This window comes from Gymnoscopelus braueri (assembly GCF_963280865.1).
Source record: "Gymnoscopelus braueri genome assembly, chromosome: 17".
Classification (NCBI taxonomy): domain Eukaryota; kingdom Metazoa; phylum Chordata; class Actinopteri; order Myctophiformes; family Myctophidae; genus Gymnoscopelus; species Gymnoscopelus braueri.
In genome coordinates this window covers 33,444,434-33,470,961 of record NC_137617.1, presented here as the reverse complement: position 1 = coordinate 33,470,961, position 26,528 = coordinate 33,444,434, and the positions used below count along the sequence as shown (strand labels likewise).

The window sequence follows — 26,528 nt, the reverse complement described above, 5'->3', positions numbered from 1 at the left end:
TTTGGGGAGTTTGACACTTTTATCAGGCTTTACTTACATTGCATGCTTGAGATTGTTACTTTTAAATAATGTGTAGTTTTTGAAATATTTAACTTTAAGCGCCCAATGCATTGCCAATGGCAATAGACATTTAAAGGAGAAAGAAGTTAGTAGACCCATGGGAGTTGATTGCTCAGATGCTGAGTTTCTTGTGCTAGGATTCGATCCCATGACCTTGTGATCTGAAGTCAAGAGCTCTTCTGACTGAGCTACCCAAAGCACACTAAACTCCGTCCATTGTCATTTCATGAACGTGATGAGTCATTCCCCCAAATTAATTAAAGTCATTTGGCGGTGTCATAAGTGGGCTTATTGTCAGCAACAGCTAAGAACACAGGAGTCTATCCCTGTTACAGCACTAGACCCCAGGGAGCGAGATTGCTCACATGCTGATCGTCATGCATATGCAGGTAGGTTGCTTATTGTGGTCTTGTTTTCCTAGACCTGGTTGCTTATTTCTCTCACAAAATATGGCAACACTGACGTCCGAGTCCATACAACAACGCCGATACGCCGTTCATACGACGTCTACACGACGTCCAGGTCAGACCTCAGTAACCACCAAAAAAAACCCAAAAACAACCAGACATCTTATATGTGTAAAAGTGTCCCTGAACAAGACACTTAAAAGAATAGTTCACCCAAAAATTACTTATTTTCTATCAATTACACACTCCATGAAGCCTTGAATTCATGGAGATTTTTTTGTTTTTGACACATTCCTGAGCACAGACTCAGACATATTGGTTGGATCGGCGGTGCCACGTAGGTGTGAGGGTAGCGCAGCGGCCAGAACCTGAGTCTAGTAGAACATAATCACGATTCAAAGAACCACTTTTAGCACTATTTAGCACCATTTTTGTTTAGTGTGACATATGATCTACAGCCTGTAGATCATGTGTTTACCTGTAGACTACTTTTATTCAACATGAAGTTGATGATCAAAGTGACAGCTTCTGTAACCTAAAGTTTAGGCATTATGTCACATTCCTAATTTGTCAAGTGTTTTGACAGACTTAGTATGACAATAAATGTGGAATATAATCAGACCAAGATGATAAAATCAACCGAAAACTGACTAATACAAAAAATGCTTTATTATATTAACCAGAAGCACATATATATCAACAATAATTCCAAATCTGTGTCGGTATGTGATCCACAGGATGTTAAGACTTCCTGCGTTTCATACTCAATAAATTCCGTAGGTGTGCTCCTTTCCATTCCTGTATCGGTCCAGGTAGCGGAGAGGTTGTCTGTGAGGGTATTTCACTTGTGGAGGATGGTAGATAGGTGGCCTTATAAATTCAAACACTGGCTCCTTCATGTCTGCGAAGAGAACGCAAGTCGAACAGTCAAACCTCTATTTAACTCATTCACTGCCAGGCTTATTTCAAGCTTGTTGATCCATATGCCAAAGGCATTATGGATCAAACGGAGAAAAAAAATTCTCCGTTTATATTTTAACATTGAAGTGGATGGAGAATTAACTTTTTGAAAATCGTTTTCTCCTAGTTCCTTTGAGATAAAAAAGAAAAAAAAAAAGAAAAAAAAAAAAAAAAAAAAAAATTGAAATTGTTTTTTTTTTTAGGTGACGTCAAAAGACGTCATTGGCACTAATGGCACACTGAAAACGGCCGTCAAAAGACGTCATTGGCACTATATGAGTTAAAAAGACTACAGCAGACTCTAATTACAAAATAAATGTATTTATCTTTTCTTTAAAACAGAGCAACCTCAAACTATTAGGAAAATATGTGGAAATATGTGGTGAATAATACTGAGTGATTTGTTTTTGTTGTTTTTTTTATTTATCCCACAATTTTGTAACCCATTTTTTCACCCAGTGCCAATGCCTAAGCTGTAATCCTGGGTGCTACTCTCCCTCTACCAGCCTGGGGAGAGCCCCGAACTGAATGTTTTACTTATCCAGCACTGGAACAGTCAAAAGCAACCCAACAGACTTCACTGGCTGTTCATGAATCAAACACGTTTACTACAAAAACCATGACCATATAAAGTGTGTGTACTGTACCGAGTGTATTGTGAAAGGTGTCGGTAACGGACTCATCCCACTGGCATTGGAAGAAGGCCAGACCAGCTGGAGTCATTGCATCTTGATGCTTCCTGTAGAAGTCCACCGTCTTAAACGTACGCTCTACCAACGAGTGGCTGGACAGGGGGAGAGAAAACATGCCGTCATGTTTGTATGTAGAGGTATATTGCCCAACGTGGCTTACTTCACTTTTCATGCTTATCTAACGTTTATTTATTGTACGAAGTGCATACACATCTTCTCTGCATCACTGCAGAAACTTTCACTGGACCAAACAATACTACAATACCCAGAATACTTTGCTCTAGCTTCACAAAATCCTTCCTCACTTAGTAAGAGGAGACATACACATAATGTGAACATTTAAGAAAGACCCAAGTATAATTTGTGAGTTGGTCTGCCTGCTTCCTTCATGTTCGTTCTGCAGCTATGTTATACAGTCGATGAAACTAAAGTATATGCTGCTACAGCAATAGTACTGTGGATATTATAGACCGGCTGACCACATGCTAAGTGCAACATTTTCATAACCTTCACCCTTGTGTGGTTAGTGTGTTTCTCACCATGGGGATGGCCTGGCGTCTTCCTGGAAGTCGATGGGTGCTTCCTGTTTGAACAGGACGTAGGCATATCGGTGGAAGCCTGTGCCTTTGGCAGGGAAGGGGGCGAGGTAGTCACACAGTACCTCCCCTGACTGCACTGCTCCCCCTGGGATGTTCCCCCTGTAAAGGCACAGTCAATGAAGAGTTCCCCCATCAGTCGGGATGAACCAAATAAAAAAAAGGTAGAACATTGATTCAAATTGGATGGACAACCAGCAACAAACATAATCTGTCCGTGTGGCGCAGGGAAAAGCCCACCACCGCAGAGACTAGGGATTCAAATCCGGCTTGGCTGGGGCATTCTAACAAACAACGGGCCATTGTTAAAGGGTGGGAAGCCAGGCAGGGAGGGCGATCTCTGTCACTGCACTAGAGACTTCCAGAGGTTGGTCGGGACACATGTTCGGCAGGGAAAGGAATTTAGAGGGATAGCGTGTTCCTCCGCATGCGTTTCGCCCTCCCAGTGAAAACCCTCACTGCCAGGGGAAAGCAAGCAGCTGGCGTCTCCATATGTATTGGAGGGGACACGCGGTTGTCAACACCGTCCATCATTACCAACAGTAGGGGTTAGCATTGACAGGGACTACATGTGTGTGAGGGAAAGGAAAAAACTGATTGGGAGAGAAATAAACAACAGCATATCTGCAGAATTGTGTGGCCTAAATGCAGAGAAGGTGCAGGCTGCTCATTTGATCCCCAGCACCAACAGGCAAGTGTATTTCAGTAACTTGTATTTGTGGCTGGTATAAAGGCACACATCAGCTCTGACAAAGTTAAAGGGCTCTCTAAAGGCATGTGTGTGTACATTTGTAGATTGCATGTGGCTGCTGAATCGCTCAAAATGAATCAACTCCAACCACCTGTGTGTGTGTGTGTGTGTATGTGTGTATGTGTGTATGTGTGTGTGTGTGTGTGTGTGTCATTGACAAATAAAGGACTTTGCTTACTTACACTAGCCAGTGCACGTACTCTCCCTCACTGTCCAGCAGATGTTCATCTGGTAAAACAAATAAAAATAATGAAATGTCAATGTCTTTGTGAATCTAACAGTTGTAACCTGGCCATACATCGCCTCCATGTGGATCTTAAATAGAATTGCATAATATGGTGGAAGATCCTTCAGTGACTCATATAACAGAAGGACCTTTCAAAAAGGCTTTAAGGTTTATGTAGAGTGGCGGAGACTCACCTGGACAGGTGAGCAGCAGTGTCCATAGAGAGCCTTCCTCTGCCTCAAAGCTGATCTGGGGAGCAGAGGCAGCCTGCATGGAATAATATTGAGTACAATAAGAGAAGGCAAATTAACAACATGTTTTAAAGAATTACAATGGAGAAACGTCTCTGCATAATTTGCAGACAAAAGGAGGGATGAAATACAGAAGTGAGACATAATATGATGCCATCTAAATATTTAGACGAACAGGAGTAAAACAATAAAACTCCCGTTAACCTACTTCGGTAGGTGTTAGGCGATTCCCATAATAGACTTCAGAACTGTCCTGGCCATAGGTGACCTGGAGGGGGACTACGGGCAGGAAATAGGCCATGGGGAATAGGTCTTTGAAGACCCCATAGTGGTCTGCCAGCCTCTGTATGTGGAATGGGCCGGTGGTTTTCTTCCAGGTGTCCTGAACTCTATCTAGGGGGATCTTGACTGAAAAAGAAAACATAGACAGATTTTGTTTTTAATTATGTTTCTGAATTTAGGAAATAATAGTGGTTGTTCACATTGACTGGAAGCTGAACATGAATTCAGCAGAAAAGGGAAATGTCGTTCTTTTTCGAGACATTTGACTACAAACCACATTACAAATTAATTCAACGGTGGTGAACTATCCACCAGGGAAGATTAAAGATTGTGCGTTTACATTGGTCTGGGCAGACTTACACGTTCGCAGACGGGTTGCCCTCTCCAGCTCCACGTTTTTCTTGTTGGCCTTCACAATGTGGCTCCTCTCCCTCGTCTCTTTAGCCCGAGAAGACCGGCAGCGCGGCAGCCCGATGTCCACCCTCTCCGCACCTGCAAGCAGCACCATACAGTACATAGGGTTGGGATCCTTTAGGATTTCAACGATTCCCGTTCCTTAACGATTCCCTCTTAACGGTTCGACTCCTTAACGGTTCCCTTTAACGATTCCTATAGGGTTCCAATTGGACCCTAACAAGACAGTAACTCTGAAATGAGTGTGTACAAATGGTTGAGACTGTACAAATGACACCAAACCCATTTGTACACTCTCAGAGTTATGCTGGTCCTTGAAATTTTTACGTTTGAGAACCACCGGTATCGTAATTGTACAGCAGACGTGAAGTCCACATATTACCAGCTTCTGACAGAAACAGGTTCCAGAAACGGTTCCAAATGTGACAGAACCGATTCCGGTTCCTCAATGTTGGATCCGGTTCTTCCGATTCCGAGTTCCCAACCCTAACCCTACACGACTGAATATGTGGACAATTTGATCATTAAGATTTGAGTGTGTGAAACCAGTCAATGAATCAATTAAAATCAAATGTATTCCACTACTAGGGAAGATTTGTTTCGCGCAGCCTGTAGCAAAGACACAGAACATACACAACAACAACATACTTTGTATAAACAGAAAAGCTCTTCAAGGAGATGATGTGGAATAATGATCTCAAACATTTAAAAAATACATTAAAAAACGAATGAAACCGTAGAAGAAAACAACGGACTCGTATTCCCGAGATGATGATCAATTCAGAATGATGGTTGTTTTGTAAGCGGGTAAAACACAACGTCCTGATGGCAACAGGGAAAAATGTACCTGCCAAACAAAACATGCCCAGACTCCTGACCTAGAGAAGACAAAATGCTCACAGCTTTCCAGAGGACTTGTTGGACACAAAAATAACTCGGTCACTTTGTTTCATTCCGATAAGGAAAAGATCTCGACAATGCTGTTCAGACTTACGGTGCGTTTTAACAGCGGGCGATTCAGGATAGTATTTTCCGGAAGTGCATTATATGTCTATGAGAGCCGGCAACTACTGGCGATAGGGCGAAGTGGGCGGGGGGGTGATGAAAGATGGATTTTCTTTAGCTTTTGGACGATGTCGCCCGGCGATCACCCGAGAGTCGCCCGCTGTTAAAACGTACTGTGAAGAAAAACTCAGAAGACTCTCAATAAATGATTGATAAAAAGCAAAGAAGGATGACAAGCCTGGCAGCAAAATATGGTGAATTCTCTCCGTTGCCCCCTTCATATCAGCACAGCATTTTGTTATTTTGTGGTGATACATAGGCCTGATCGCAATTATTTGAGATAATCGCAATTATTTTAGCATGATCGTCATAATCGTTTCCATGTTGTTGAGAAAGGTTCATATATCTTGAAACATTTTCAGGAATAGTGGAAATAGACGATCTACAAGCTCACAATGCATCGTGATTCAACGTGTTGCGAGCTTGTAGATCATCTATTTCCACTATTTAGTATTTAGTAACAAATATTTAGAATAAAGTATTGAATATGGCGTATTTTGGCCATAATACATCATTTATTGTGAGTATTACTATTGGCCATTGTCAATCATTTCTCTTGTTTGTGTATTTAAGTTTTTTGTTATATCTGCCCCTTGCAACTTTTGTTTACAAGGCCTAAAAGCGCCACACAATTAAATCGTTAATCTCAATTATTTGTACGACAATTAATCGTCACGTAAAATGTCATAATCGTGACACGCCTAGTGATACATGAGTTGGTTCATACCGTGTTCAGGGTCTTCGTTATCCACATGCTTCCTGTAGGTCTTCCACCACACGTCCTTGTTGTTTTCTTCCTGAGCTTTTCTAAGGTACCGGGTGTAGCTGCGGTACTTCTCCAGCGATTCTAGGTTTGTGGCGTCGATGTCCTCATTGGGCATTGGACCCAGTGGGGGCGCCAAGCGGCACAGGAACGCTGTAATTCATAAACATCATTGTAAAGAAAGATGATGGCAATTAGTCTACGTACGCAATCTAGAACATTGGTTGTCAAACCAATTTAACCACTTTAACCTTTTATACTTTGGCTATTCAAAAATAGCAGATATACAAGCTCATAGTGCGGCACCGAGTGCCGCACTATGAGCTTGTAGATCTGCTATTTTTGAAAAATCTTAAAAGTTGTGCAAACCTTTAAATATATATATATATATTTTCAAAGCGACCATTTGTAACTCAAATCCTTGCTTCTGGGGGTCCCTTGCCTGGAACAAAATATTTTTAGATGGGGGTCCGCGGCCAAATACATAATCATTTTGGGGGTTCTTGACATGAAAAGGTTTGAGAACCACTTATCTAGAAGCTAGCAACCTCAAAATAAAGTTCTGGAGACTTTATATACACAATTAAAATCCTCTGAGTTTATTCATTTGTAGCCTCGTAAGCCAGCCTCTGATCCGTTTGTAACTCTGAGAGTGTACATTTGGTACCATTTATACTGTACACTCTCTGAGTTAACACTGAGAATTTTACTGTGTATAGAGCACTCCATGGTTTTAACTCAGAGCTCAGTGAAGGAAAGGCAGAGACAGTGTTACATTGTGATGTTCAGGAAGTCTCAACCCCAGGCCAGCAGTCCCCCAAAAACACTAAATCAGTAGTTCTCAAAAGGTTTTAATTCCAAAGAACCCCAGTTTGGTGGTATGCATTAAGCCACAAACCCCAATAACTCTGAGGTGTACAAATGGTCCATTTGGTTCCATTGGTCTCAAAAGTTACAGAGTAAGGGTCAACTTGATTCCTTTTCCTAACTATCAATAATTTAGCTGGGAACCCCCTATGGCCACAAGCAACTTAGATGCTTAATGGTATGTGCATAAGTTGCTATACCAACCCTTGACATTATAGCATGTAAGTTGCTATAATGGGACCCCTGGAACCCCCTCACTGCCATAAATACTATTCTCATATCTCACCAATATATCCTGCAAACAGTTTATAAGGATAGTTATCAGATTGAAGGGAAATAACCCAATAAGACCCCATCACCTCACTAAATGACAACTAGTATTGATGCACACACACTGGGTGTTAAAATGAAGGAACAACATTCCGCCAAAACGTGTAATGCATCTAATAAATAAACAGACCCATTCATAACCTGGTGCTATCTATTAATCATCTTACCCGTTGTGCCAAACGCCCTGGCATTAATATTGACCCCTATTACATCTGTCCCAGTTCTTGATGCAAGAGTGCAAACCATGCGCAGCGCCATCTTGGATTATGGATGGAGACTCAGTAGTGTTGCCAGATTCTGCGAGAGAAATAAGCAGCCAGGTCTAGGAAAACAAGCCCAAAAGAAGTGACCACACGCGTCAGCTTTTTTTCTGTGTGTGTGTGTGTGTGGAAAAAGTGAAGATAAAAATGTATGTATTTTTTTAAACATTTTAAAAACACAAATCTGGTACTGGGGTCCCTGGCACAGAATATGTTTTAGATTGGGGGCGGGACCAAATACTGTAAAACCGTCCTTGACATGGAAATGTTTGAGAACCACTGGTTTAAATAATATTAGGAAACAAGCCCCAAATAAGCAACTACACTTTAGAAACGAGCTCCAAAAAAACCTGCAACCAGCAACTACCAATATTTACAAGCGACTTTACAGAAAAACAAGCCCAAAGTCGCTTATAATAAGCAGACGTGGCAACACTGGTGGACAGTGACTGTGTTACGTAGTTACGTTTACGTTCCTCACAGTTACGATTGTTGGTGCGTGACGTGAGACGTCATCAGCGAAGCTCCACCCAAGCCCCCAGAGACCGCGGTGGAACAGTGAAGCTGCCGTTGCCTGGTGGTCAAATCTGAGATTGCAGGACTTCCACGTTTAAAACGCTACTGCGCATGCTTCCATGGTCTGAAACGCTAGTGCGCCTGCTCTATTGGCTCTGATATTGGAGCCAATCCAGGAAGTGGAGGTACTTCTGGGTGCTTCATGGGCTGGTGAGCAACTTTCAATGAAATGGATAGGTGGGGGCGGGACAGTCCGCCCTCTAAATATATTATAACTGTACGAGCTCCACCGATGTTCTCCTGCCTGCTGTATTCATATTTCATACAATCAGATGCTGTAACATGAATGTATTGAATTGGTAAGAGTTGTGTTGTGATTGTTGCATGTTAGTGTGAATGTGTGTACTAGTTTTCACCGCATTCTTAATACATGGTGTTATATTTCAATTGTGTGTGAGTCCTAATAGAGTCCCAGCTAAAGTGTGTTGAAGCTCAGCTAGCATAAGGTTAGCTCATCCTTCCACTTGGATGTGTACATGTACATTATCAGTGGTGGGAAAAGTACTCACATTTTTTTACTTAAGTAAAAGTATCAATACTGCAATGTAGAAATACTCTGTTATAAGTGAAATTCCAGTAAAAGAACAAAGGTATGGGTATCAAAATATACTTAAAGTACCAAAAGTAAAAGTATTCATTATGCAGAATGTCCCATTTCAAATGTATAAAATGTTTAAAAAATATTTGGAATATAGCAGATCTAAGCTCACAATGCATCGTGAGCTTGTAGATAGGCTATTTTCAAATGGTCGAAATGTTCTGGAGTAAAAGCACAATATTTGTATCTGAGATGTAGTGGAGTAGAAGTAAAAGTATAGAAAGTATTGGAAATACTCCAGTAAAGTAAAAGTACCTCAAAATTGTACTTAAGTACATGTAGTTAGTTACTTTCCACCACTGTAGCCTGACTATGGCTGTCACACCTTCTATAAAGCCTGTGTTGTCCATGACTACCAATATCCAGGGCAGCATTTAATTTGTTGAAGTTGAAAATTGTAACGGTAGGTGATGTTGGCAAACATTACTTCTTCATGACTGAAATGTACTGTAGTATCATAGATGTATTTTAGCGATTTTGACATTTGCATAGACACGAAAGTAAAAGTCAGACTCAATAAAAGACATCTATGATGAGTCTTGATCCAAGGCCAGAACTATAGTATCTACTGTGTTCCAACTCTTTTTCCTTTCACAGACAGACCTACTGTATAAAAGGTGTGTTGCAAATCTCTGGGGATACGATGGAGTCACAGAATTCACAGAATTTGTCCTGTGCCATATGCCTGGAGCGCTTCCGCGTCCCCGTCACCATCCCCTGTGGGCACACCTTCTGCCAGCGGTGCATCACCCTCCACTGGGACACCCAGAGCAAGGCGGACGTGGGACCCCTGTGCCCGTGCTGCAACGAGAAGTTCCCCACCAGGCCCACTCTGAAGCGCAACGTGTCCCTGTCGGTGTTGGCCGAGGCTGCGAACAGCTCCTCCGGCTCGTCCTCCTGCCGGGACTCGGTCATGAGGAGCAGCGAGGGAGGGGCGAGAGGAGCCAGACCTCTGTGCGATCGGCACAAGAAGCCGCTGGTGTATTACTGCAAGCAGGACAAGATGTCTGTGTGCTGCGAGTGTGCCATCGCCGAATGCAAGAACCACGAGAAGGTGCTGTTAGAAGCAGAGCGAGCAAATCAAGAGGTACTTCCACATAATCCAAGATTAATAAAACTATGTAGAGGTCGAGAGGGCAGTGTCATAAGAGCTTATGTCCGGGTGGGTGCGTAGGTTTTTTTAAACGTGCCATTTTATGTCATTGCCTGCTTACACCCGCACCATAAACCTTCCAAATTAAGTTCTTGGTTGAAGCTAATCAATGACATGCTTTTGGGTGTACATATAACTATCTGAAGTCTAATGCCTTTTCATTAACCCAGTTGCTACTCACGAGGAAGAGTATGGAGATGGGGAAACTCATGGAAGAGACAGAGCGGAGTATAGTTGAGCTGAATGACAATATCAGCAAAGCCAAGGTAAACCCATTTGCAACACAGCCTCCCATTATGACACGACAGACCAAAGTATGATGATGAGTAGAATGACAAGAGTTTTTAACCCATTAAAGGGATACTTCACTTTCGGGCCGGGGAACATTTAAAAAAAAAAAAAAAATGAACAAAGTAATGGAAAATTCATGGCCCCCTCACGCATTAGAGTGTCCTACTAATGTGTGAGGGGGCCTTTATTTTGCCATAACTTCTTTCATTTTTTTTAATATATATTTTTAATGTTTATTTTATGTGAAAGTGAAGTATCCCTTTAAGACCTGGGACGCATCTGTGTCATTGTTTGATTTGAGCCAAAATCATTTTACACTTGGCTATTCAAAAATAGCAGATACAAGCTCATAGCGTGGCACAGAGTGCCGCACTGAGCTTGTAGATCTGCCATTTTTGAAAAATCGTGAAAATGTGCAAATATTGAATATATATTTTTAAAGCGAACATTTGTAAGTCAAATCTTTGTTTGAGGTCCCTGGAACAAAATGTTTTGAGATGGGAGTCTGCGGCCAAATACATTTTGGGGTCCTTGACATCAAAAAGTTTCAGAACCACTGACATAGCAACATAAGTTTCAAAAAACTGTTAGGACATTTCGTAGAATCGGACCTCAGGCCTTAATGGGTTAAAGTAGTCGTAAGTAAGCACTTCCGTCTCTTACACCCCTCCTCCCACAGGTGACGCTGCAGCAGACGTCAAACTGGGTGAATACTAAGTTCTCCACGCTACTGAAGGTGCTAGCCGACAAGCAAGAAGCTACAGAGCACTTCATTGAAGAGGAAAAACATGCTGCACTTTCTGAAGCAGAAGCTCGAGTAGTTGAACTTAAGGAGAGGGCCCAGAAACTGCAGGAGAGCCAAGAACAGATAGCTGGCCTGCAGCACCTTTCTGACATTCAGCTTATAAAGGTAAACATTTTGAGTCAAAAACAGAATGCATAAAGTACAGCGCTAACCATTTGACTAAGTATTGAGGCTCTAAGTGGTTAACTGCATGAAAGTTTATGGGATTTACTCAACCTCAAATGTAACAGCTTAAACCTGGTAAACATTAGGGAAAGAAAGATGACCCAATGATAAGTTTAAAAACTTTAATTAAAGCCAATAGACAGAAGGATTATTGCCAACATCTTGATAAAGTTGCCGTCACACATTTCTCAGTCATATTGTCAGCGTTCCGTCGGTGTTGGTGCACTCGTTGTTGGTGCACTCGTTGTTGGAGCATGAGTTGTGTTGTGTGAGCCACTCACGTCATGGAGTTCGGTCGTGTTTGACCAGCCACTCACGTCATCGATCAGTTCGGTCGTGTTTGACCAGCCACTCACGTCATCGATCAGCTCGGTCGTGTTTGACCAGCCACTCACGTCATCGATCAGTTCGGTCGTGTTTGACCAGCCACTCACGTCAGCGATCAGTTCGGTCGTGTTTGACCAGCCACTCACGTCATCGATCAGTTCGGTCGTGTTTGACCAGCCACTCACGTCAGCGATCAGTTCGGTCGTGTTTGACCAGCCACTCAGGTCAGCGATCAGTTCGGTCGTGTTTGACCAGCCACTCACGTCATCGATCAGTTCGGTCGTGTTTGACCAGCCACTCACGTCAGCGATCAGTTCGGTCGTGTTTGACCAGCCACTCACGTCATGGATCAGTTCGGTCGTGTTTGACCAGCCACTCACGTCATCGATCAGGTCGGTCGTGTTTGACTCCCCACTCACGTCGTCTATCATCATGGTGTCGTTCAGACTCATCATGGGGGCCTCGGGCAGACTCATCATGAGGGGTTTGGGCAGACTCATCATGTTGCCGTCGTTGGTGGCCCGACGTTTCACGTGAACAATGTCATCGTTTCCCACCTTAGCAACTAAAAAAAAAAGGACTTATGAGAAAACCAATAACTACAGACTTGCCACAGCATTACATTTCTCTAGATTACCTACCCATAACCACCCAGTTGCAATTACTTCCATTAACAGCTCTCTTTAAGAGAGAAAAGTCAAAATCTGATTGTATAAACACTAGGACACAGATATGCTTCAAAGTAACTGGGACAACAAGCAAGCAGCTAGAAGAGCCTTGTTTTTACCTTCAGATCCTGTTATGGCATCGAGTGAGAAACGGAATCCTGTAGACACTGTCGGCACAAGACATTCTGAGTTTTAATACAGCTAATGACTTAAGCTCATTTCTTCACAGGGGAATAGCCAAATTAAGTTAGCGCCAACCAATATTTGTTCATAGCTCTGACCCAAAGCTTGTAAACTAGAGAACCAAGACTGCAAGCAAACTGGGACAGTGGAGATGATTAGCTTCAATGCCCATTTAAGTGCCAAGTATAGGCTCTATGCACAGCAGCCACATTCCTAGGTCTTACCAATTAAAGCAGCACCATGTAATTTTTTTTATGAATAAATGTAATTTTGTCCAATCTGTATGGTAGAGCATTTTAATACAATATAACTTATATAATGACTGATGGTCAAGATTCAATTCATCCCCTGCGCAGGCAGGCTCCATTAGCTCAATGGTAAATATTTCAGCACTTGCACAGGAAACTGGGTTCAAATGGAGGGTAGAAGAGGAAAGTAGCAAAGTGCATCTTTAAGGCTCTCCTTGTAGTCCCCTACACTGGAGCCAATGCCAGACTGAAGCTCCAGGCAGCTTCAGTCTGATAATCAGGCTACCCATAGTGCACAAATGGTACCAAATGGACCCATTTGTACACTCAAGAGTTACACACCCATAAGGGGCCATTTGGAACCCCCTCAAGGAACCATGAGGGTCCCTGGAGTGAGCAAACGTGCACAATGCACCCTGACTCTGTTTGACCAGAACAGAGCCTTAATTAGTATAATTGGCAAGACCTGTGAAGGAACCTAGGAATTTCTTTCCAATATGGCTGCTGTGCATAGAGCCCATTATGATACAGAAACGCTAAAATTGACATCATAAACTCATGCCGAGTCATCACATAGTCAGACTGGAAAAGCTTAAGAAGTAGTTCACCCAAAACACTTATTTTCAATTACACATCCCATGAAGCATTGAATTATTGGAGATTTTTTAGGTTGTCACATTCCTGAGCCAATGATTTGATGATAATAAAGATGCTAATGTATCTGGTAGGAGACACAAGGAAGACTGTGTCTCCTACCGGAGAGACCGCTGGTTATCAAATTGGCTTAGGAATGCGGTAAAACTGAAAAATCTCCATGAATTCAATGCTTCATGGGGTTTGTAACTGATAGAAAATAAGTAAAGTTTTTGGGTGAACTACTCCTTTAAAATGAATTCTCTGGAGCGGTGTATTCAGGTGACATCATAGAACGCTCTCCCAAACTACCAGGACAGAATTATAACATTTCAGAGTTGAAAACTGCTTAGTCTTCCTATGAATCTGCAACAGACCTACAATTTAATAAATGCACATTTGAAATGAACCAAGAAGCTCTTACCTTGGGCAAACCAAAGAGTCAGTGCAACAAGAACAAGTTTGCCAATGCTTGCCATTGTACAAATTAGAAGAAAACAAAATAAGTTAGAAGTGCTGAGGAAGAAGTGTCTGGTAGGAGCTCAGCAGAGGTTTTTAAAGGCTTGCTGGCTAGTCCCACAGCTGTTCATGATCAGCGTTAACGAGTGGAAGAGTTGCTCACCTGTCTGTCATTATTTGGATGGGAAAGTTTTGACTATATTATACAGTTTACTGACTGTTCATATTATGGGTTATATTGGTCAAAACAAATTATTCTCTGTGCTTACAAAAATCAAAAAATAATAATAATAATAATAATTACACAAACTAAAATGTTGGTGAGACTTGTGTGATTTTTGGCTTTGGGACACCGTAGTTAACATCCATGTATCATAGGAATTCAACTGTCAGCAATGGTATGTTTGAAAACTGAAATGTGTTCAGTAATCCAATATCCATGGCAAAAATATATATAAATAAAAGGAACAGAATATCTCTTAGCATAGCTCAACTTTTCATACTGCACATCCCTCTTCATAGGAATCCATGCTGGTAGAGGTTCCACGTTTTGAGGATGTTCCAGTGGACATTACACCCAACCTGCAGGATCGACTAAACGGGGTTACAGATGTTCTGTCACGGGTCTCCAAGCTGGTGTCCGAGGACCTCGAGAAAGCTGTGACTACTGCTGTGGCCCCAGACAAACAAGGTGACCTGGGATTTAGACAGATGTTCCCCCTCAGCCTTATGTTACTGTACCTTAGTCCAGGGGCCTTCAGCAGGGGGCCTTGGACCCCTAGGGGGTCCTCAGAGTTACTACAGGGGGGGCCGCCAAATCTTTGTGTGATTGGAACCTTCTTTTTTTTTTACACTAACCACTACAACCCTAGCATCCCTATTCTGAGGGGAACATTAGCCGAAAATAGCAGATCTACAAGCACACAACGCCTCGCAGTTGTGAGCTTGTAGATCGGCTGTTTTCGTAAAAGAGGTTTGGTGTAGAGGGAAAAAATACCAAAGCCAACTGTCAATTTTACTAAGTGTTGAAGGTTTAAGTGGTTAAATGTCTGAAAACACACATTTAACATGAATTCAATATGTAGTGGGGGTCCCTGCTTCATCTCTCTCACTGCTAAGAGGTCCTTGGCCTGAAAAACATTGAAGACCCCTGTCGTAGTCACAGATTACCCTAAATTACTAGTAGTTCAGTTTAAGTCTCATGCTCGAATTCATGTACTAATGGTACAGTATGTTTTCAGCCCTATTAGTTTAGCCCTAACCATTCCCCCACACTCCAATCTGTAGTTTTCACTTTATTATCCTACCGAGGCCCTGGGTTCTCATGTTGGTCTTGTGGTCTCAGCTTCCCCGCAGGATAAGCGTCCAGTCCTGGCTGTGGTTCCCAGTCCCGCTGCGCCGTGTCACCCTGGTGGCAAGGAGGGCCTCAGTGCTTGTAAGTGCTATCAAACATCACTAAAGTTTCTTTGTATTCCAAATCAGTGAGACTTCAGTCTGTTTATTTACGGCAGTTACACCAAGGTTTTTGACACGGGAGCGGATGTTGGGGGTGAGAGTACCAAGGGTGTTGGAAAGGGAGGAAGTATCAAATAGCCAAAGACTTCCTCCCTTGTGTGTATAAATATCTATTTGCAATAGATATTTACAATTGTTAATGGACTTCACACTCAACGGATCACTGAACAGTTATTAAGATTTGTGAACGACAGACAGACAGACAGACAGAGATTCTTAGATAATATATATTGACTGGGTCTCTAAATTGCATGTGATATAGATGTGCATCATGAGATGAAAACATCACGACCACCAGGCAATAATAGAAGTCCAAGCTGCAGACCCCTGATATCATCCTATCCTTGAATCCGTTGTTTCATTTCATTCTTCATTACAGTCAGATGCTCCTTGACCTTTGACCCTCGCACAGCCAACGGTCACCTGGTGCTGTCGCAGGAACTGCGGCGGGCCGAGCACCTGCCCTCCGGCCCGCGCCCCGTCCCCACCCACGAGGCCCGCTTTGACCACACGTGGCAGGTGCTCTGCTTTCAGGGCTTCACCCATGGACAGCACTACTGGGAGATGGAAGTGTCCAAGCCCTGGGCCTATCTGGGGGTAAACAAGCTCTTCATTTCACTTCATTTAGAAACATAATCACTCAGAAAATATCAACCACTTTCAACTTGGCATATCTATCTCTTTTGGGCGAGTAATCTACAATAAAATAAAAAATGTAAATAATTTCACAAATAGCAGATCTACAAGATACCAACACGTATTGCAACGTGGTTTGAGCTTGTATCTATTTTGTAGCTATTTCCGCCATGTGTCGTACGACAAAGTATAAGGCTTAAATTGGTTAATGAGTGAAAGGTGTGAGGGCTTTTTTGCAGGAAGCAGTGCAATTTAAAACACAAAATAAAACTACAAATATATAAAATTAAATTAAAACATACCAAAATCGAAGAAAAAAATACTATTGCAACAACCTGCCATCTATGTTTAACCAGCATAATTATGTAAAATAAAGTCATTATTTGTTTGTTGTACAAGACTTTGAATACACCCCCACTCCTTTTAATGAATATAATCACGTGACAAAGACAGAAAAGTGTCTTTATTCTAATCTTTATTTTATCGTATTATTCTAACTGTTAATTAATTCAGCACATTATTGAAAGATAATGAGAGGATCAGTTTATTTTCAGTTTCAGTCTATTTTTATTTATAGTGCAACATCACCCCAAGGGGTCTCTGTGCACATCACAACACAAAATACATAGTAGTCAAAAAACACCGTAAAATGCGCCCGCATGGTCAAACAGGTTACCATGCAGTACACAACAATATATATGGATGAATGTTATCAACATTTTATATTGTTATTAATATACATATAATTGTTTTCTTTGTGCCACTCTACTTCCTGCACCGCCTGTGTCCTCAGGTGACGTACGAGGCCATCCCCAGGAAGGAGAAGGGCAAGCGGAGCATGGTGGGCATGAACGAGCTCTCCTGGAGCCTGCAGCTGGACGAGCGGCAGCTGAGCGCCTGGCACAACGGCCGCAAGGAGCCGCTGCCCGGCCACACCCAGCACGGCCGCGTGGGCATGCTGCTGGACTACGAGGCGGGGACGCTGACGTACTACGGGGACGGGCAGACCAGGCTGCACGCCTTCCACTGTGCCTTCACCCAGGAGCTGTTCCCGGCGTGCTGGATAGGCGAGGGCGTCAGCGTCACACTCTGCTCCACATGATCAGACTCGTGAAGTGGGATGCGAAGGAGAGCGTGACGGTTCTTCTGTGATAAAGTGATGGACTGATCTTTGTCGGCTTGCTGTAGAAGGTGCCCCTGACCCAGAGATTTGGGACTGTTTTCTTTTATGCTGTGTTTTATGGCTATTAATCTAACATGTTTGGATTAGGGGGAAAAAAAAATATGATTTTGTATGAAAGGTTAAGGGCATCTTCTTTTAACGACTGGTCAGCTGTTTAGTGTTGCTGTCTGTCACATGGAGTAAAGCAGTAGTCATGAACTCTGACCCTGGAGAGGATTAGGAAAACAAGGTCTTAGTTCACGTCCAGCTCTACCAGATTATTTATTTTTTTAATAACCAAGAATTGGATGATTAGATGAATTGGATGAAAGTTTCCAAATAGAGAAGCAGGGTAAGATTTGCAAACGGATCTACAGACTTCTAAAAGACAAGTCTTTTAGAAAAAACTGTTTCTTTCACCTTTTGATACATGAGCGATAATGGTTTTGAACGTGAATATCCCTATCTTGGCCCCGAAGGACTTGTATTGACCTTTGCTACAGTATGCAAGTTCTGAGCTAGAACTAAAGCTAGCCACCCCGTCCTTTTCTGGAACCCCACTATGGAGAATGATCGAGGAGGCATTACTACTACAGTTACCTTCAAATGGGAGTATGACACAGGTCTTAAGTAAAGCTTAATTTACACTTGATTTGACTTCATCCTGTTGTCCACTTTCAACCCGGTGTCCCTATTTTGGGCATGTCATTGTAGGCGAAAATGTAAAAGAAAATAGCCCATCTGCAAGCTCCCAACACGGCACACATGGCTGGCAAGCTTATGGATCGGCTATTTCCCGCTGTGCCACACCAATGCACACACCATCGTATGATTAAGTATAAAATATGGTGTGAGTGGTTAATCTATCATTTCTGGCATTCTCCCACGTTATTCCCATAGTTGAAACTATAAATACACTAATTGATGTAGCATCTATAAATGAAAAGGGACCACACCTGTTTTGCTTGGGATCTTGCATAGGTGTGCTCAAACCATTTATGCTGACTTGAATCCCAAACCTGTGATGCTGACTGTTGTGATGAAATCTGCTGTATTGAACAGATGTTTTAATGGTATATCAGCCTTTTTAAAATTGGCCACGAGCCCTCGAAAGCATAGCTGTGAGTGACCTGGGAATCTTTTCGGGACATTTGGACATCGGGTCTTTTGGGATGCTGTTGTGGATTTGCACAAGTTGTCCAGGAAGCACAGACAAGGACTACTGAATGTGTGTGGGAAGGGAAAAGCACATTTCGAGGCTGAAGTCTAAAGACGTTTAACCTCGACTCTCCTAATGCCTCTGGAATACATGTTTGTGTTGATGCATCATGTTGAAACTGGACATTCAGTAACAGTAGCCATAACTACGTGCTAGCTAGAGACATACTAGAGAAATGAATAAAGACGGAGACCCACACAAAAATTCCCATGAATCAAGATAAGTTTAATAAAACTCAATCCAATGCATACATGCATTAGTTACGTTTGACATCATGCTTTGTTTTGTCGAGAACACTTTTCTTTACCCCTCATTTCAAAATAAATTACTTGTTAACTAAAAATAAATACATAGGTTTATTAATATGCACACAACTAGGGGAAATGGGGGGGTTGGGGTGGAATGCATAGCGCTCTGTAAGTGCAAAGAATCATCTATCTGCCTTTTGCCACACATACATATATACACATACATATATATGTACATACACACACATATATATATATACATATATATATATATACATACATATATATGTACATACACACATATATATATACATACATATATATGTACATACACACATATATATATATATATATAAATATACATACATATATATATATGTACATACAGTACACACATATATATATATACATATATATATATATATGTACATACACATATATATACATATACATATATATATATATACACATATATATACATATATACAATAGAAGGAAGAAAGTGGACGCTGAGGGGCTCAGATGTCAGTTACAAACATAACCACGAAACACAGAAACAGTGGTAACACAAGTCAAACAAGCTGGTGTTTGTACATGCTTCTGTTAGTGTTATAGTACATACTGTACAGCAGAGTAGAACAGTGAGGAGTGAAGCCATTTCTCAGTTGAGTATCCTCATTTCCGGCAAGCGACGCAGTTGTACAACAAAGTCTAAATGAGCTATGAGTTAAGCAAGGTATTGTTGTGGAAAAGTGACCGTCTGACCATTGTGTGTTCTACATATATATATTCAGGGGAATGACAACCTGCACATTGACATCATCGAGCAACTGCTCTGCACTGCACTCACTCTCTCACACACACATAGAAAAGAGTAAGTTAATCCCTACTAGCATGTCATTACAGGCCCTAGCCACATTCAGTCACTACTAGTCTAATCCCAGATCCAGGATTCACTGCTGGGGCTGTATGCCCTTCTAATCTTTGTGGTCTTCATCAACTAAACATGTCAAAGCCGACAAGACCGCCCAGCAATCAGCTATCTTTATAAAAAGCATTTTTATCATAGATTAGTACTCAGAAAATGTTTTTTTTTTTTTTTCCCTTTACTTTATTTTTTTTATTGACATAGTAAAAGCCTGTACACACAAATAACTTATAGAAAAATAAAACACTGCATTTAGCTTGCTCCTGGACAGGTTAGCAAAGGAATTATTTCAGTCTAGTTTAACGGTTGTAGAAAATTATAAGTGAGCTTCACACCACAGCTAAATCTATAGTCTGGGGTGGCAGTCTGTTTCTGCTTCAGCTAACTTGCAAGGCAACACATTTTGAAACAGCCAACTCATCAGGCTACAAAGTGTAGGCGAACTATATTGAAAATGTCCCTCATATCCTGACAGCTTTGGCCCTAATTACAATCATAACCACTATCGAAAGACTGGTGTTAATACTGTTTACAACTTATATCAGATTGAATCTTTAGGCTTGCCAAATAAGAATAGAATGTAGAAGAAAGAAGAACTGGTGGCTGATTAGGTCATGTTTTTTTTTAAAGCCAAGTGAAAGAAAGAAGGGGAGAGATGGAAAGCATTGAACAATAGGAATGTATATGATACCAACAGGAATGGCTTGGGAGGTGAACTACCAAGGGAGAGGAGACAAAAAAGAATTGAAAAGCGAGACTTTGGCCTTCCAGTTAACGAGATGGGAGGACTCTGATACATTGAGATATAAGATAAGGTGCGATATACAGTAGGTGAAACCGAGGGAGTCATGAGATAGAATAGCTTTACTGGTTCTTCTTGTCTTCAGAGGGAGAGTAGGGAGGAGGCTTGTCCTAGGAGAGAACGGAAAGACAGTTAATGTACGGAGCAGCACAAAGCGTTTTCTCAATGAGCGCACACAATGATCCTTTTTATGCTAATTTATTCATGTCCATCTGAGCTGAAGGCGCCTTGTGTCAACTGAGCTCGCCGAGTATACAGTAGCTGAGCCCTGCTTCACTGAGGCCCTGTCCTTGGATCACTCCTGGGCCAGATTCACTTGCTACACTTTGCCCTTACAGGGGACTTCCGGACAAATGGTTTATCTTTCCCAACCGTAGCCATTGTCTTTATTGATTAGAAATCAATTCAAATGCATCAATTTAGAGTGCTGATGATCACAACTGCACAGTAGACAGTACTGTACACTACTTGGTACTTGGTAGCATAACCCTGTTCCGGTGGAGCAATTAAATACACCACTAAAATGATCACTAAATAATCCCCCAAAACTATTTTAACCATGCTGTTGTGGCTGGTGTTGTGTTCAGTTGATGTTTATGTCTGTGAACAGATAGCGTCACCACGATAGCGTCACAACCACACAAGATGCAGTCACAAGACTTTACAGGTGTGTAGTTCAGATTATAATGCAGGCCAAATTCGAAGATGGGCGTGGTCTGAGCAAGGGCTCCGGAAGTAAGGGGTCAACAGACACTGGCTAGCTGATAACATTCGTTTCCATTAGCATTGCTACAAAATGCTAAAAAGCTTCCGGTGGAAGTTTCTCAGTAACCGTAGGGCCAATTAAAAAAGGGTTTACAACTAATACGACTAGTACGTCATAAAAATGTATTGGTGGCTTGTTCTGCAACGCTACCGTACATACCCGTCTGCGATGGAAATATTTCAGGACATCGCTAGCTTGTGTTCGTTTTGAGGCTAGTTTTGGTGCAAGGTTTGACATTTTTGCCGATGCAAAACTAGGAGGTGAAGTCTCCTGCCAGAAATAATGGTCCGATCATGTGTGCTTAGTTCTCCAATTTGAGAGTCAAGACACTGAGGCACCGTGGTGCCAGGCAGCCTACCTGTGGTAGGTAGACATGTGTGGAAGGGAGCGTGGCGCTGCTGGCACTAGCGGCTGCCTCTGCTGCTTTGGCCTCCGCTGGGGGGGAAGAGAGAGGGAGAGAAAAATGGAGAGTAAGACTCAGGGATTGCAGTAATTATGCATGGTTTTTACAATTAATCCCTGGGACCCACGAGATGACTGGAGCTAATCAGTCTGAGCTAACATGAGAGGGAATGAGGACAAAATAAGAAATTAGAGAGGCAGTGCAGTAACCAGCAGGGAAAGTGGAGCAAGATAAGATAGAGACAGAGAATACGAAAATATAATTCAGTGACAGCAGTTGGAAATCATTTCCATTGCAGTGAGTCTGCGAATGCGGGAATGCCTTAAACATTAGACACTGTCCAACTGATACACCCTTTCATTCACTACCACTTTCCATCTGGCGTCCCTATTTTGGGCACATAGGCAACACATTTCAAGCATTTTCCAAAACATTTCAAAATGTTCAAAAACAGATCTATGCAAGCTCACGACGCCTCTCATCGCAAAATGTGAGCTCGTTAGATCTGTTATTTTCCCTACCCGACGTACGAGACTATAGCCTATTTGAAACCCATTGATACCTGGAACGCATCTGTGTCACTTTAGATGTCTTTGGCTATTCAAAAATAGCAGATATACAAGCTCATAGCGCGGCACCGAGTGCCGCGCTATGAACTTGTAGATCTGCTATTTTTGAAATAAAAAAGAAAAAATATTTTTTTAATTTTTTTCCCCAAAAACTGTTGTCAAAGATTTTTTTAAAGAATCGTCTCAGGTCTTAATGGGTTAAGTGGTTATGTCTCACCTGCGGATGTAGAGGGCAGGTCTGGGTCATGTGGGGGCTGCTGGCCCAGGGGAGCAGAGTATGGAGGAGGAGGCATGTAAGCCGCAGGGCCGTCAAACGCTTGGGGATAGAATCCACCTGAACAAGAGGAACGGGAAGCTTGCAGTTTAGGTTCGATCAATGCAAGGTGCACCAACTCCACAAACATGGATTTGGCCTTGATATTTGGAAATGAGCCTTAGCATAAACATCCAAGTACGTTAAAAAAAAATAAAAAAAGCGTAGCTAAACGGTGAAACTTTTGTGTTAAGAGTGTACCTTGTCCTTGAGGAGGAGCGGGGCTAGCGTAGGTGTAGCCGGGCGGGGGTCCGGCAGGGTACATGCCATTGGCAGGTGGAGGCGGGTAAGTGTAGGCCCCGTTTGCCATGAAAGGGCAGCCACCGAACCCTGGAACCACAGGCTGACCCCTGGATGCTGTAATCCATGAGATGGAGAAAAAAAAAACGCAGATAAAAGAAAATGCTACATTATAAATCACCACGTCAAGGATCCTGAGACAACAGTGCCTTGGAAACTGTACGTTTCATAATGTTATACCTTGAGCTGCGACCTGCAGCATGTACTGGCCAAACTCTATGGCTCCTCCGGCAGCGAACACCAACTTAAACGTGGCAGAGCCCTCCCATCCCCCTTGAACAACAATGAAAAGAAGGAATCCAGTATATAAGTACAATATTGTATGTATTATTATCAGTGTAGGAAAGATAATGACTTATTCTGTAATGCAGTGGTGCTGAACCTTTTCAGGCCGCGACCGACCTAAAATAATCATATTTGAACTGGGGACCCCCCAAAATAATCATAATTGAGTTGAGGCATTACATTTATGTTGACTCGGTTCCACAGATTAATATTGTGAAAATAGCCGATCCACAAGCTCACAAAGCCTCGCGTTGCAAGGCGGTGTGAGCTTGTAGATCAGCTATTTTCACAATTTTGGCCAATGATTGACCGTTTTTTTATGATATCCTTTGTTGATTGCTTTTGATGTAGTAATGGTCTTTCTTCGTTTCATTTGATTTTGGTATTAAAAAGGTCTTAAAAGTCCTTAAATTGTCACTTTACTGTCATCTGGTGGACCCCCCCCCAAAAAAAATCATGTGGGGACCCCCCTGGGGGATCCTGACCCACAGGTTGAGAACCACAGCCGTAACGCTCTGACACACAGACAGACACACACACACACACACCTCCAGGCTCAGCGGTGACCGTGCCTTTGATGTAATTGGCTCCCAACACCGGTTGTTTGACCTCACAGCCCTTCATCAGATAGAAGGGCATCATGAAGGACTTGAATGCATCTCTTCCCTTTGCCTGGAAGATCACCTGCGAGACGGCAACACCATCCTGTCAGCTGTTAAACAACTCAAGCGTCAACTTTTTCCATCACCTTGGGAGATGTGTGGTGGCCCACTCACAATAGATGCATATGCATATAATAAATAATGCTCTCTTAACCCATTAAGACCTGAAGCCGATTCTACAGATGTCTTCTGAATCTGTTTTCTGAAACACTTATGTTGCTATAATATCAGCTTTTTCATGTCAAGGACCCCCAAAATTATATGTATTTGGATGGCGACCCCCATCTCAAACTATTTGGTTCCAGGGACCCACAGAAGAAGTTTTGAATTAAAAATGTTTGCTTTATAAGAATATATATATATATACGTATATTCAAAGATTTGCACACATTGTCACGATTTTTCAAAAATAGCAGATCTACAAGCTCGTAGCGACAGATGCGTTCCAGGTGTTAATGGGTTAAACAACTCAAGCGCCAACTTTTCACCTTGAAGATGTGTGGTGGCCCACTCACAATAGATATATTATATAAATAAATAATGCTCTAAAAGGTAGAACCAAGTATTTATGCTTTATGCTTATTGTTGATGACTTGGTGTCAATGATATCAGGGTTTTTTCCCCCTAAGCTATGGATTCAGGCCTGATTTATTATACTTAAAGTTACGTGGCGGTGCGTGTCATGCGTCAAAAATAGCAGACTGGGCTATTTTTTTTTATGCATGACACAATCATGTGCAACCAAGTGTAAGTCGGGCATTAGCCTCTCACCCTGTAAGGAGTGAGGTAGACACTCCCCTTCTTGCTCTTTCTGAAGGCTTCTGGGAGGTTGTCTGCGTCGGAAAACACCAGCTCCACATTGTCATAGTTCATCAAAACACTGGAGAGGAAAAATATAGCATTTTGCATCGCGTTAGATGCTACATTACGACGGTTAAAATATGAATTTGCCTACACCAGGGGTCTTGAACGTTTCTTCAGGCCAAGGACCCCTTAGCTGAGAGAGAGATGAAGCAGGGACCCCCCCACTACATTGTGTTGCAGATGAAACATTTTCATAGATTTCATAGACAGCTTCATAGACTTCGTTGACAGCACTATCGATTCATGTTAATGTATTTCAGACATTTAACCACTTAAAACTGTCAATACTTAGTAAACTTGACCTTTCACTCTGTACTTTGTCTGCTCTTTTTTCACCCTACACCACCAAATCTCTTTGCCGAAACTAGCCGATCTACATACAAGCTCACAGCGAGGCTATTTCGGCTATTTTCGTCTAAAAGAAATCTCCTCAGAATAGGGATGCTAGGGTTCAAGTGGTTCATGTTAATGAGGACCCCCTACGAGTCCCGGACCCCCTGTTGAAGCCCCCTGGCCTACACTATAAGAATCTGCAATCAGTATAGTGTAACTGTCTTACAAATACTAGTCTAAGCTTCATTTATTTGACCTCTTTAACAGCCAACGCCACGTTTCACAATCGTAAGCACTACGCAGATCATGTGGGTCATTGTGTGCAGACAGTTGTCCAGTTACAAAACCCTCAATGTCTGACCATCACTTATTTCCAGTAAACAGTAGTAAAAGGATTAGGATCATTACATGACAGGTACAGTACTGACACTGGCCTGCTATTGGCCATGGGCGACCTGACATTATATATAGTAGGCCTAATAGGTTTAACTTTATAGGTTCGAGTATGGCATGTTCTGGATCAGGTTCTGTCGCCACTGTATAGATGCAGATTTAGTCTTTATTTTTTCAACTAGACTCAATAATATTCCTATACAACATTATTGTAGCCAATAAGGAGCCAGACATAACCTGATGGTACTGGTGTGCTGGTGACAGAGCTAGCAATGCAACACAACACACTGCAATGACAGGGTCTTGGATGCTGACCAATTAAACACAACACCAAGCGACAGATTATGTTATATTAGTGAACACTTCATCTCCCTGGTGTCCCTATATCCTGGGGCATAGGCGAACATACAAAAAAAAAAAGCTATTTCGTCAGCAAATCTGTATATCACCAGCTAGCCAAGGCGAGAGTAACGTTACATACCTTTCACTGTTGTTGATGATGACGCCGCCGGACTCTGAGTTGTTCATGTTCAGAGCCATGTTGTTGATGATGATGATGATGATGTTGTTGTTATTGTTAGTGTCAGTGTGTGTGTGGGGCAGATGTCTGTACGGTTTAAAACAGAACGTAAAGTGTGTAGTGTTTCAGTGTGTTCAGCAGATGAAGCCGTAGCGTTGTGTTGTTATGGTGCTGATGATGATGACAGCTCTGCCTCTGAGCGGATGATGACGACACTGCACTTCCGCCACGCGTGCGTGCCGTGCGCCCTGCCCACAAAGTGACGTCAGACGTCGTTTGCTAAAAAATAAAAAATATATCTTTTTTTTTTTTTTTTTTTCAGTATTGTAACTGCATTTTGTCCTGTTATTTGTCATTTTAATGTTGATGTTTTATCAATAAAAACATTTAATTATCCTTATTATTTCCTGCTGCCTTGCAATATTATGTGTACGCGACCAGCTTCCCACAGGCCTGCTGCGTTCTTTTTGGCAAGCGACACCCTCGCTGTATAATTAATTGTCATACTAGAAACATTTATGAAGTTTCCATGGATTATGTATCAGTAACTTCGAGTGCAAGACAATGTAACCAGTAACTC

At 42.1% G+C, this 26,528-nt stretch overlaps 3 protein-coding genes across 4 annotated transcripts; 1 reads left to right on the top strand and 2 right to left on the bottom strand.

Moving 5' to 3' along the window:
• Positions 1-1,118: 1,118 nt before the first annotated feature.
• Positions 1,119-7,944, bottom strand: mrpl38 (mitochondrial ribosomal protein L38). The gene is made up of 9 exons (XM_080455967.1): positions 7,832-7,944; positions 6,432-6,620; positions 4,586-4,717; positions 4,152-4,351; positions 3,887-3,959; positions 3,649-3,694; positions 2,659-2,817; positions 2,075-2,211; positions 1,119-1,368 (listed from the first exon to the last, which is right to left on the bottom strand). The coding sequence occupies exons 1-9, from the start codon at positions 7,920-7,922 to the stop codon at positions 1,232-1,234; spliced, it is 1,164 nt and encodes a 387-aa protein (XP_080312093.1). The 5' UTR covers positions 7,923-7,944; the 3' UTR covers positions 1,119-1,231.
• Positions 7,945-8,714: 770 nt separating this feature from the next.
• On the top strand, positions 8,715-19,075 carry trim65 (tripartite motif containing 65). Its single transcript, XM_080454689.1, has 8 exons — positions 8,715-8,799; positions 9,696-10,185; positions 10,422-10,517; positions 11,222-11,452; positions 14,553-14,721; positions 15,376-15,465; positions 15,925-16,142; positions 16,975-19,075. The coding sequence occupies exons 2-8, from the start codon at positions 9,742-9,744 to the stop codon at positions 17,281-17,283; spliced, it is 1,557 nt and encodes a 518-aa protein (XP_080310815.1). The 5' UTR covers positions 8,715-8,799; positions 9,696-9,741; the 3' UTR covers positions 17,284-19,075.
• A 148-nt stretch (positions 19,076-19,223) lies between these two features.
• wbp2 (WW domain binding protein 2) lies at positions 19,224-26,130 on the bottom strand. Of its 2 annotated transcripts, none has more exons than XM_080456396.1 (8): positions 25,910-26,130; positions 24,610-24,718; positions 23,725-23,860; positions 23,072-23,164; positions 22,793-22,948; positions 22,496-22,612; positions 21,665-21,741; positions 19,224-20,650 (listed from the first exon to the last, which is right to left on the bottom strand). In XM_080456396.1, exons 1-8 carry the CDS (start codon positions 25,966-25,968, stop codon positions 20,603-20,605), a joined length of 795 nt encoding a protein of 264 aa, XP_080312522.1. In that variant the 5' UTR covers positions 25,969-26,130; the 3' UTR covers positions 19,224-20,602. The 2 variants fall into 2 exon arrangements, with proteins under 2 accessions (XP_080312522.1, XP_080312523.1); XM_080456397.1 differs by having other exon boundaries at positions 22,496-22,614; positions 22,801-22,948.
• Positions 26,131-26,528: the final 398 nt, after the last annotated feature.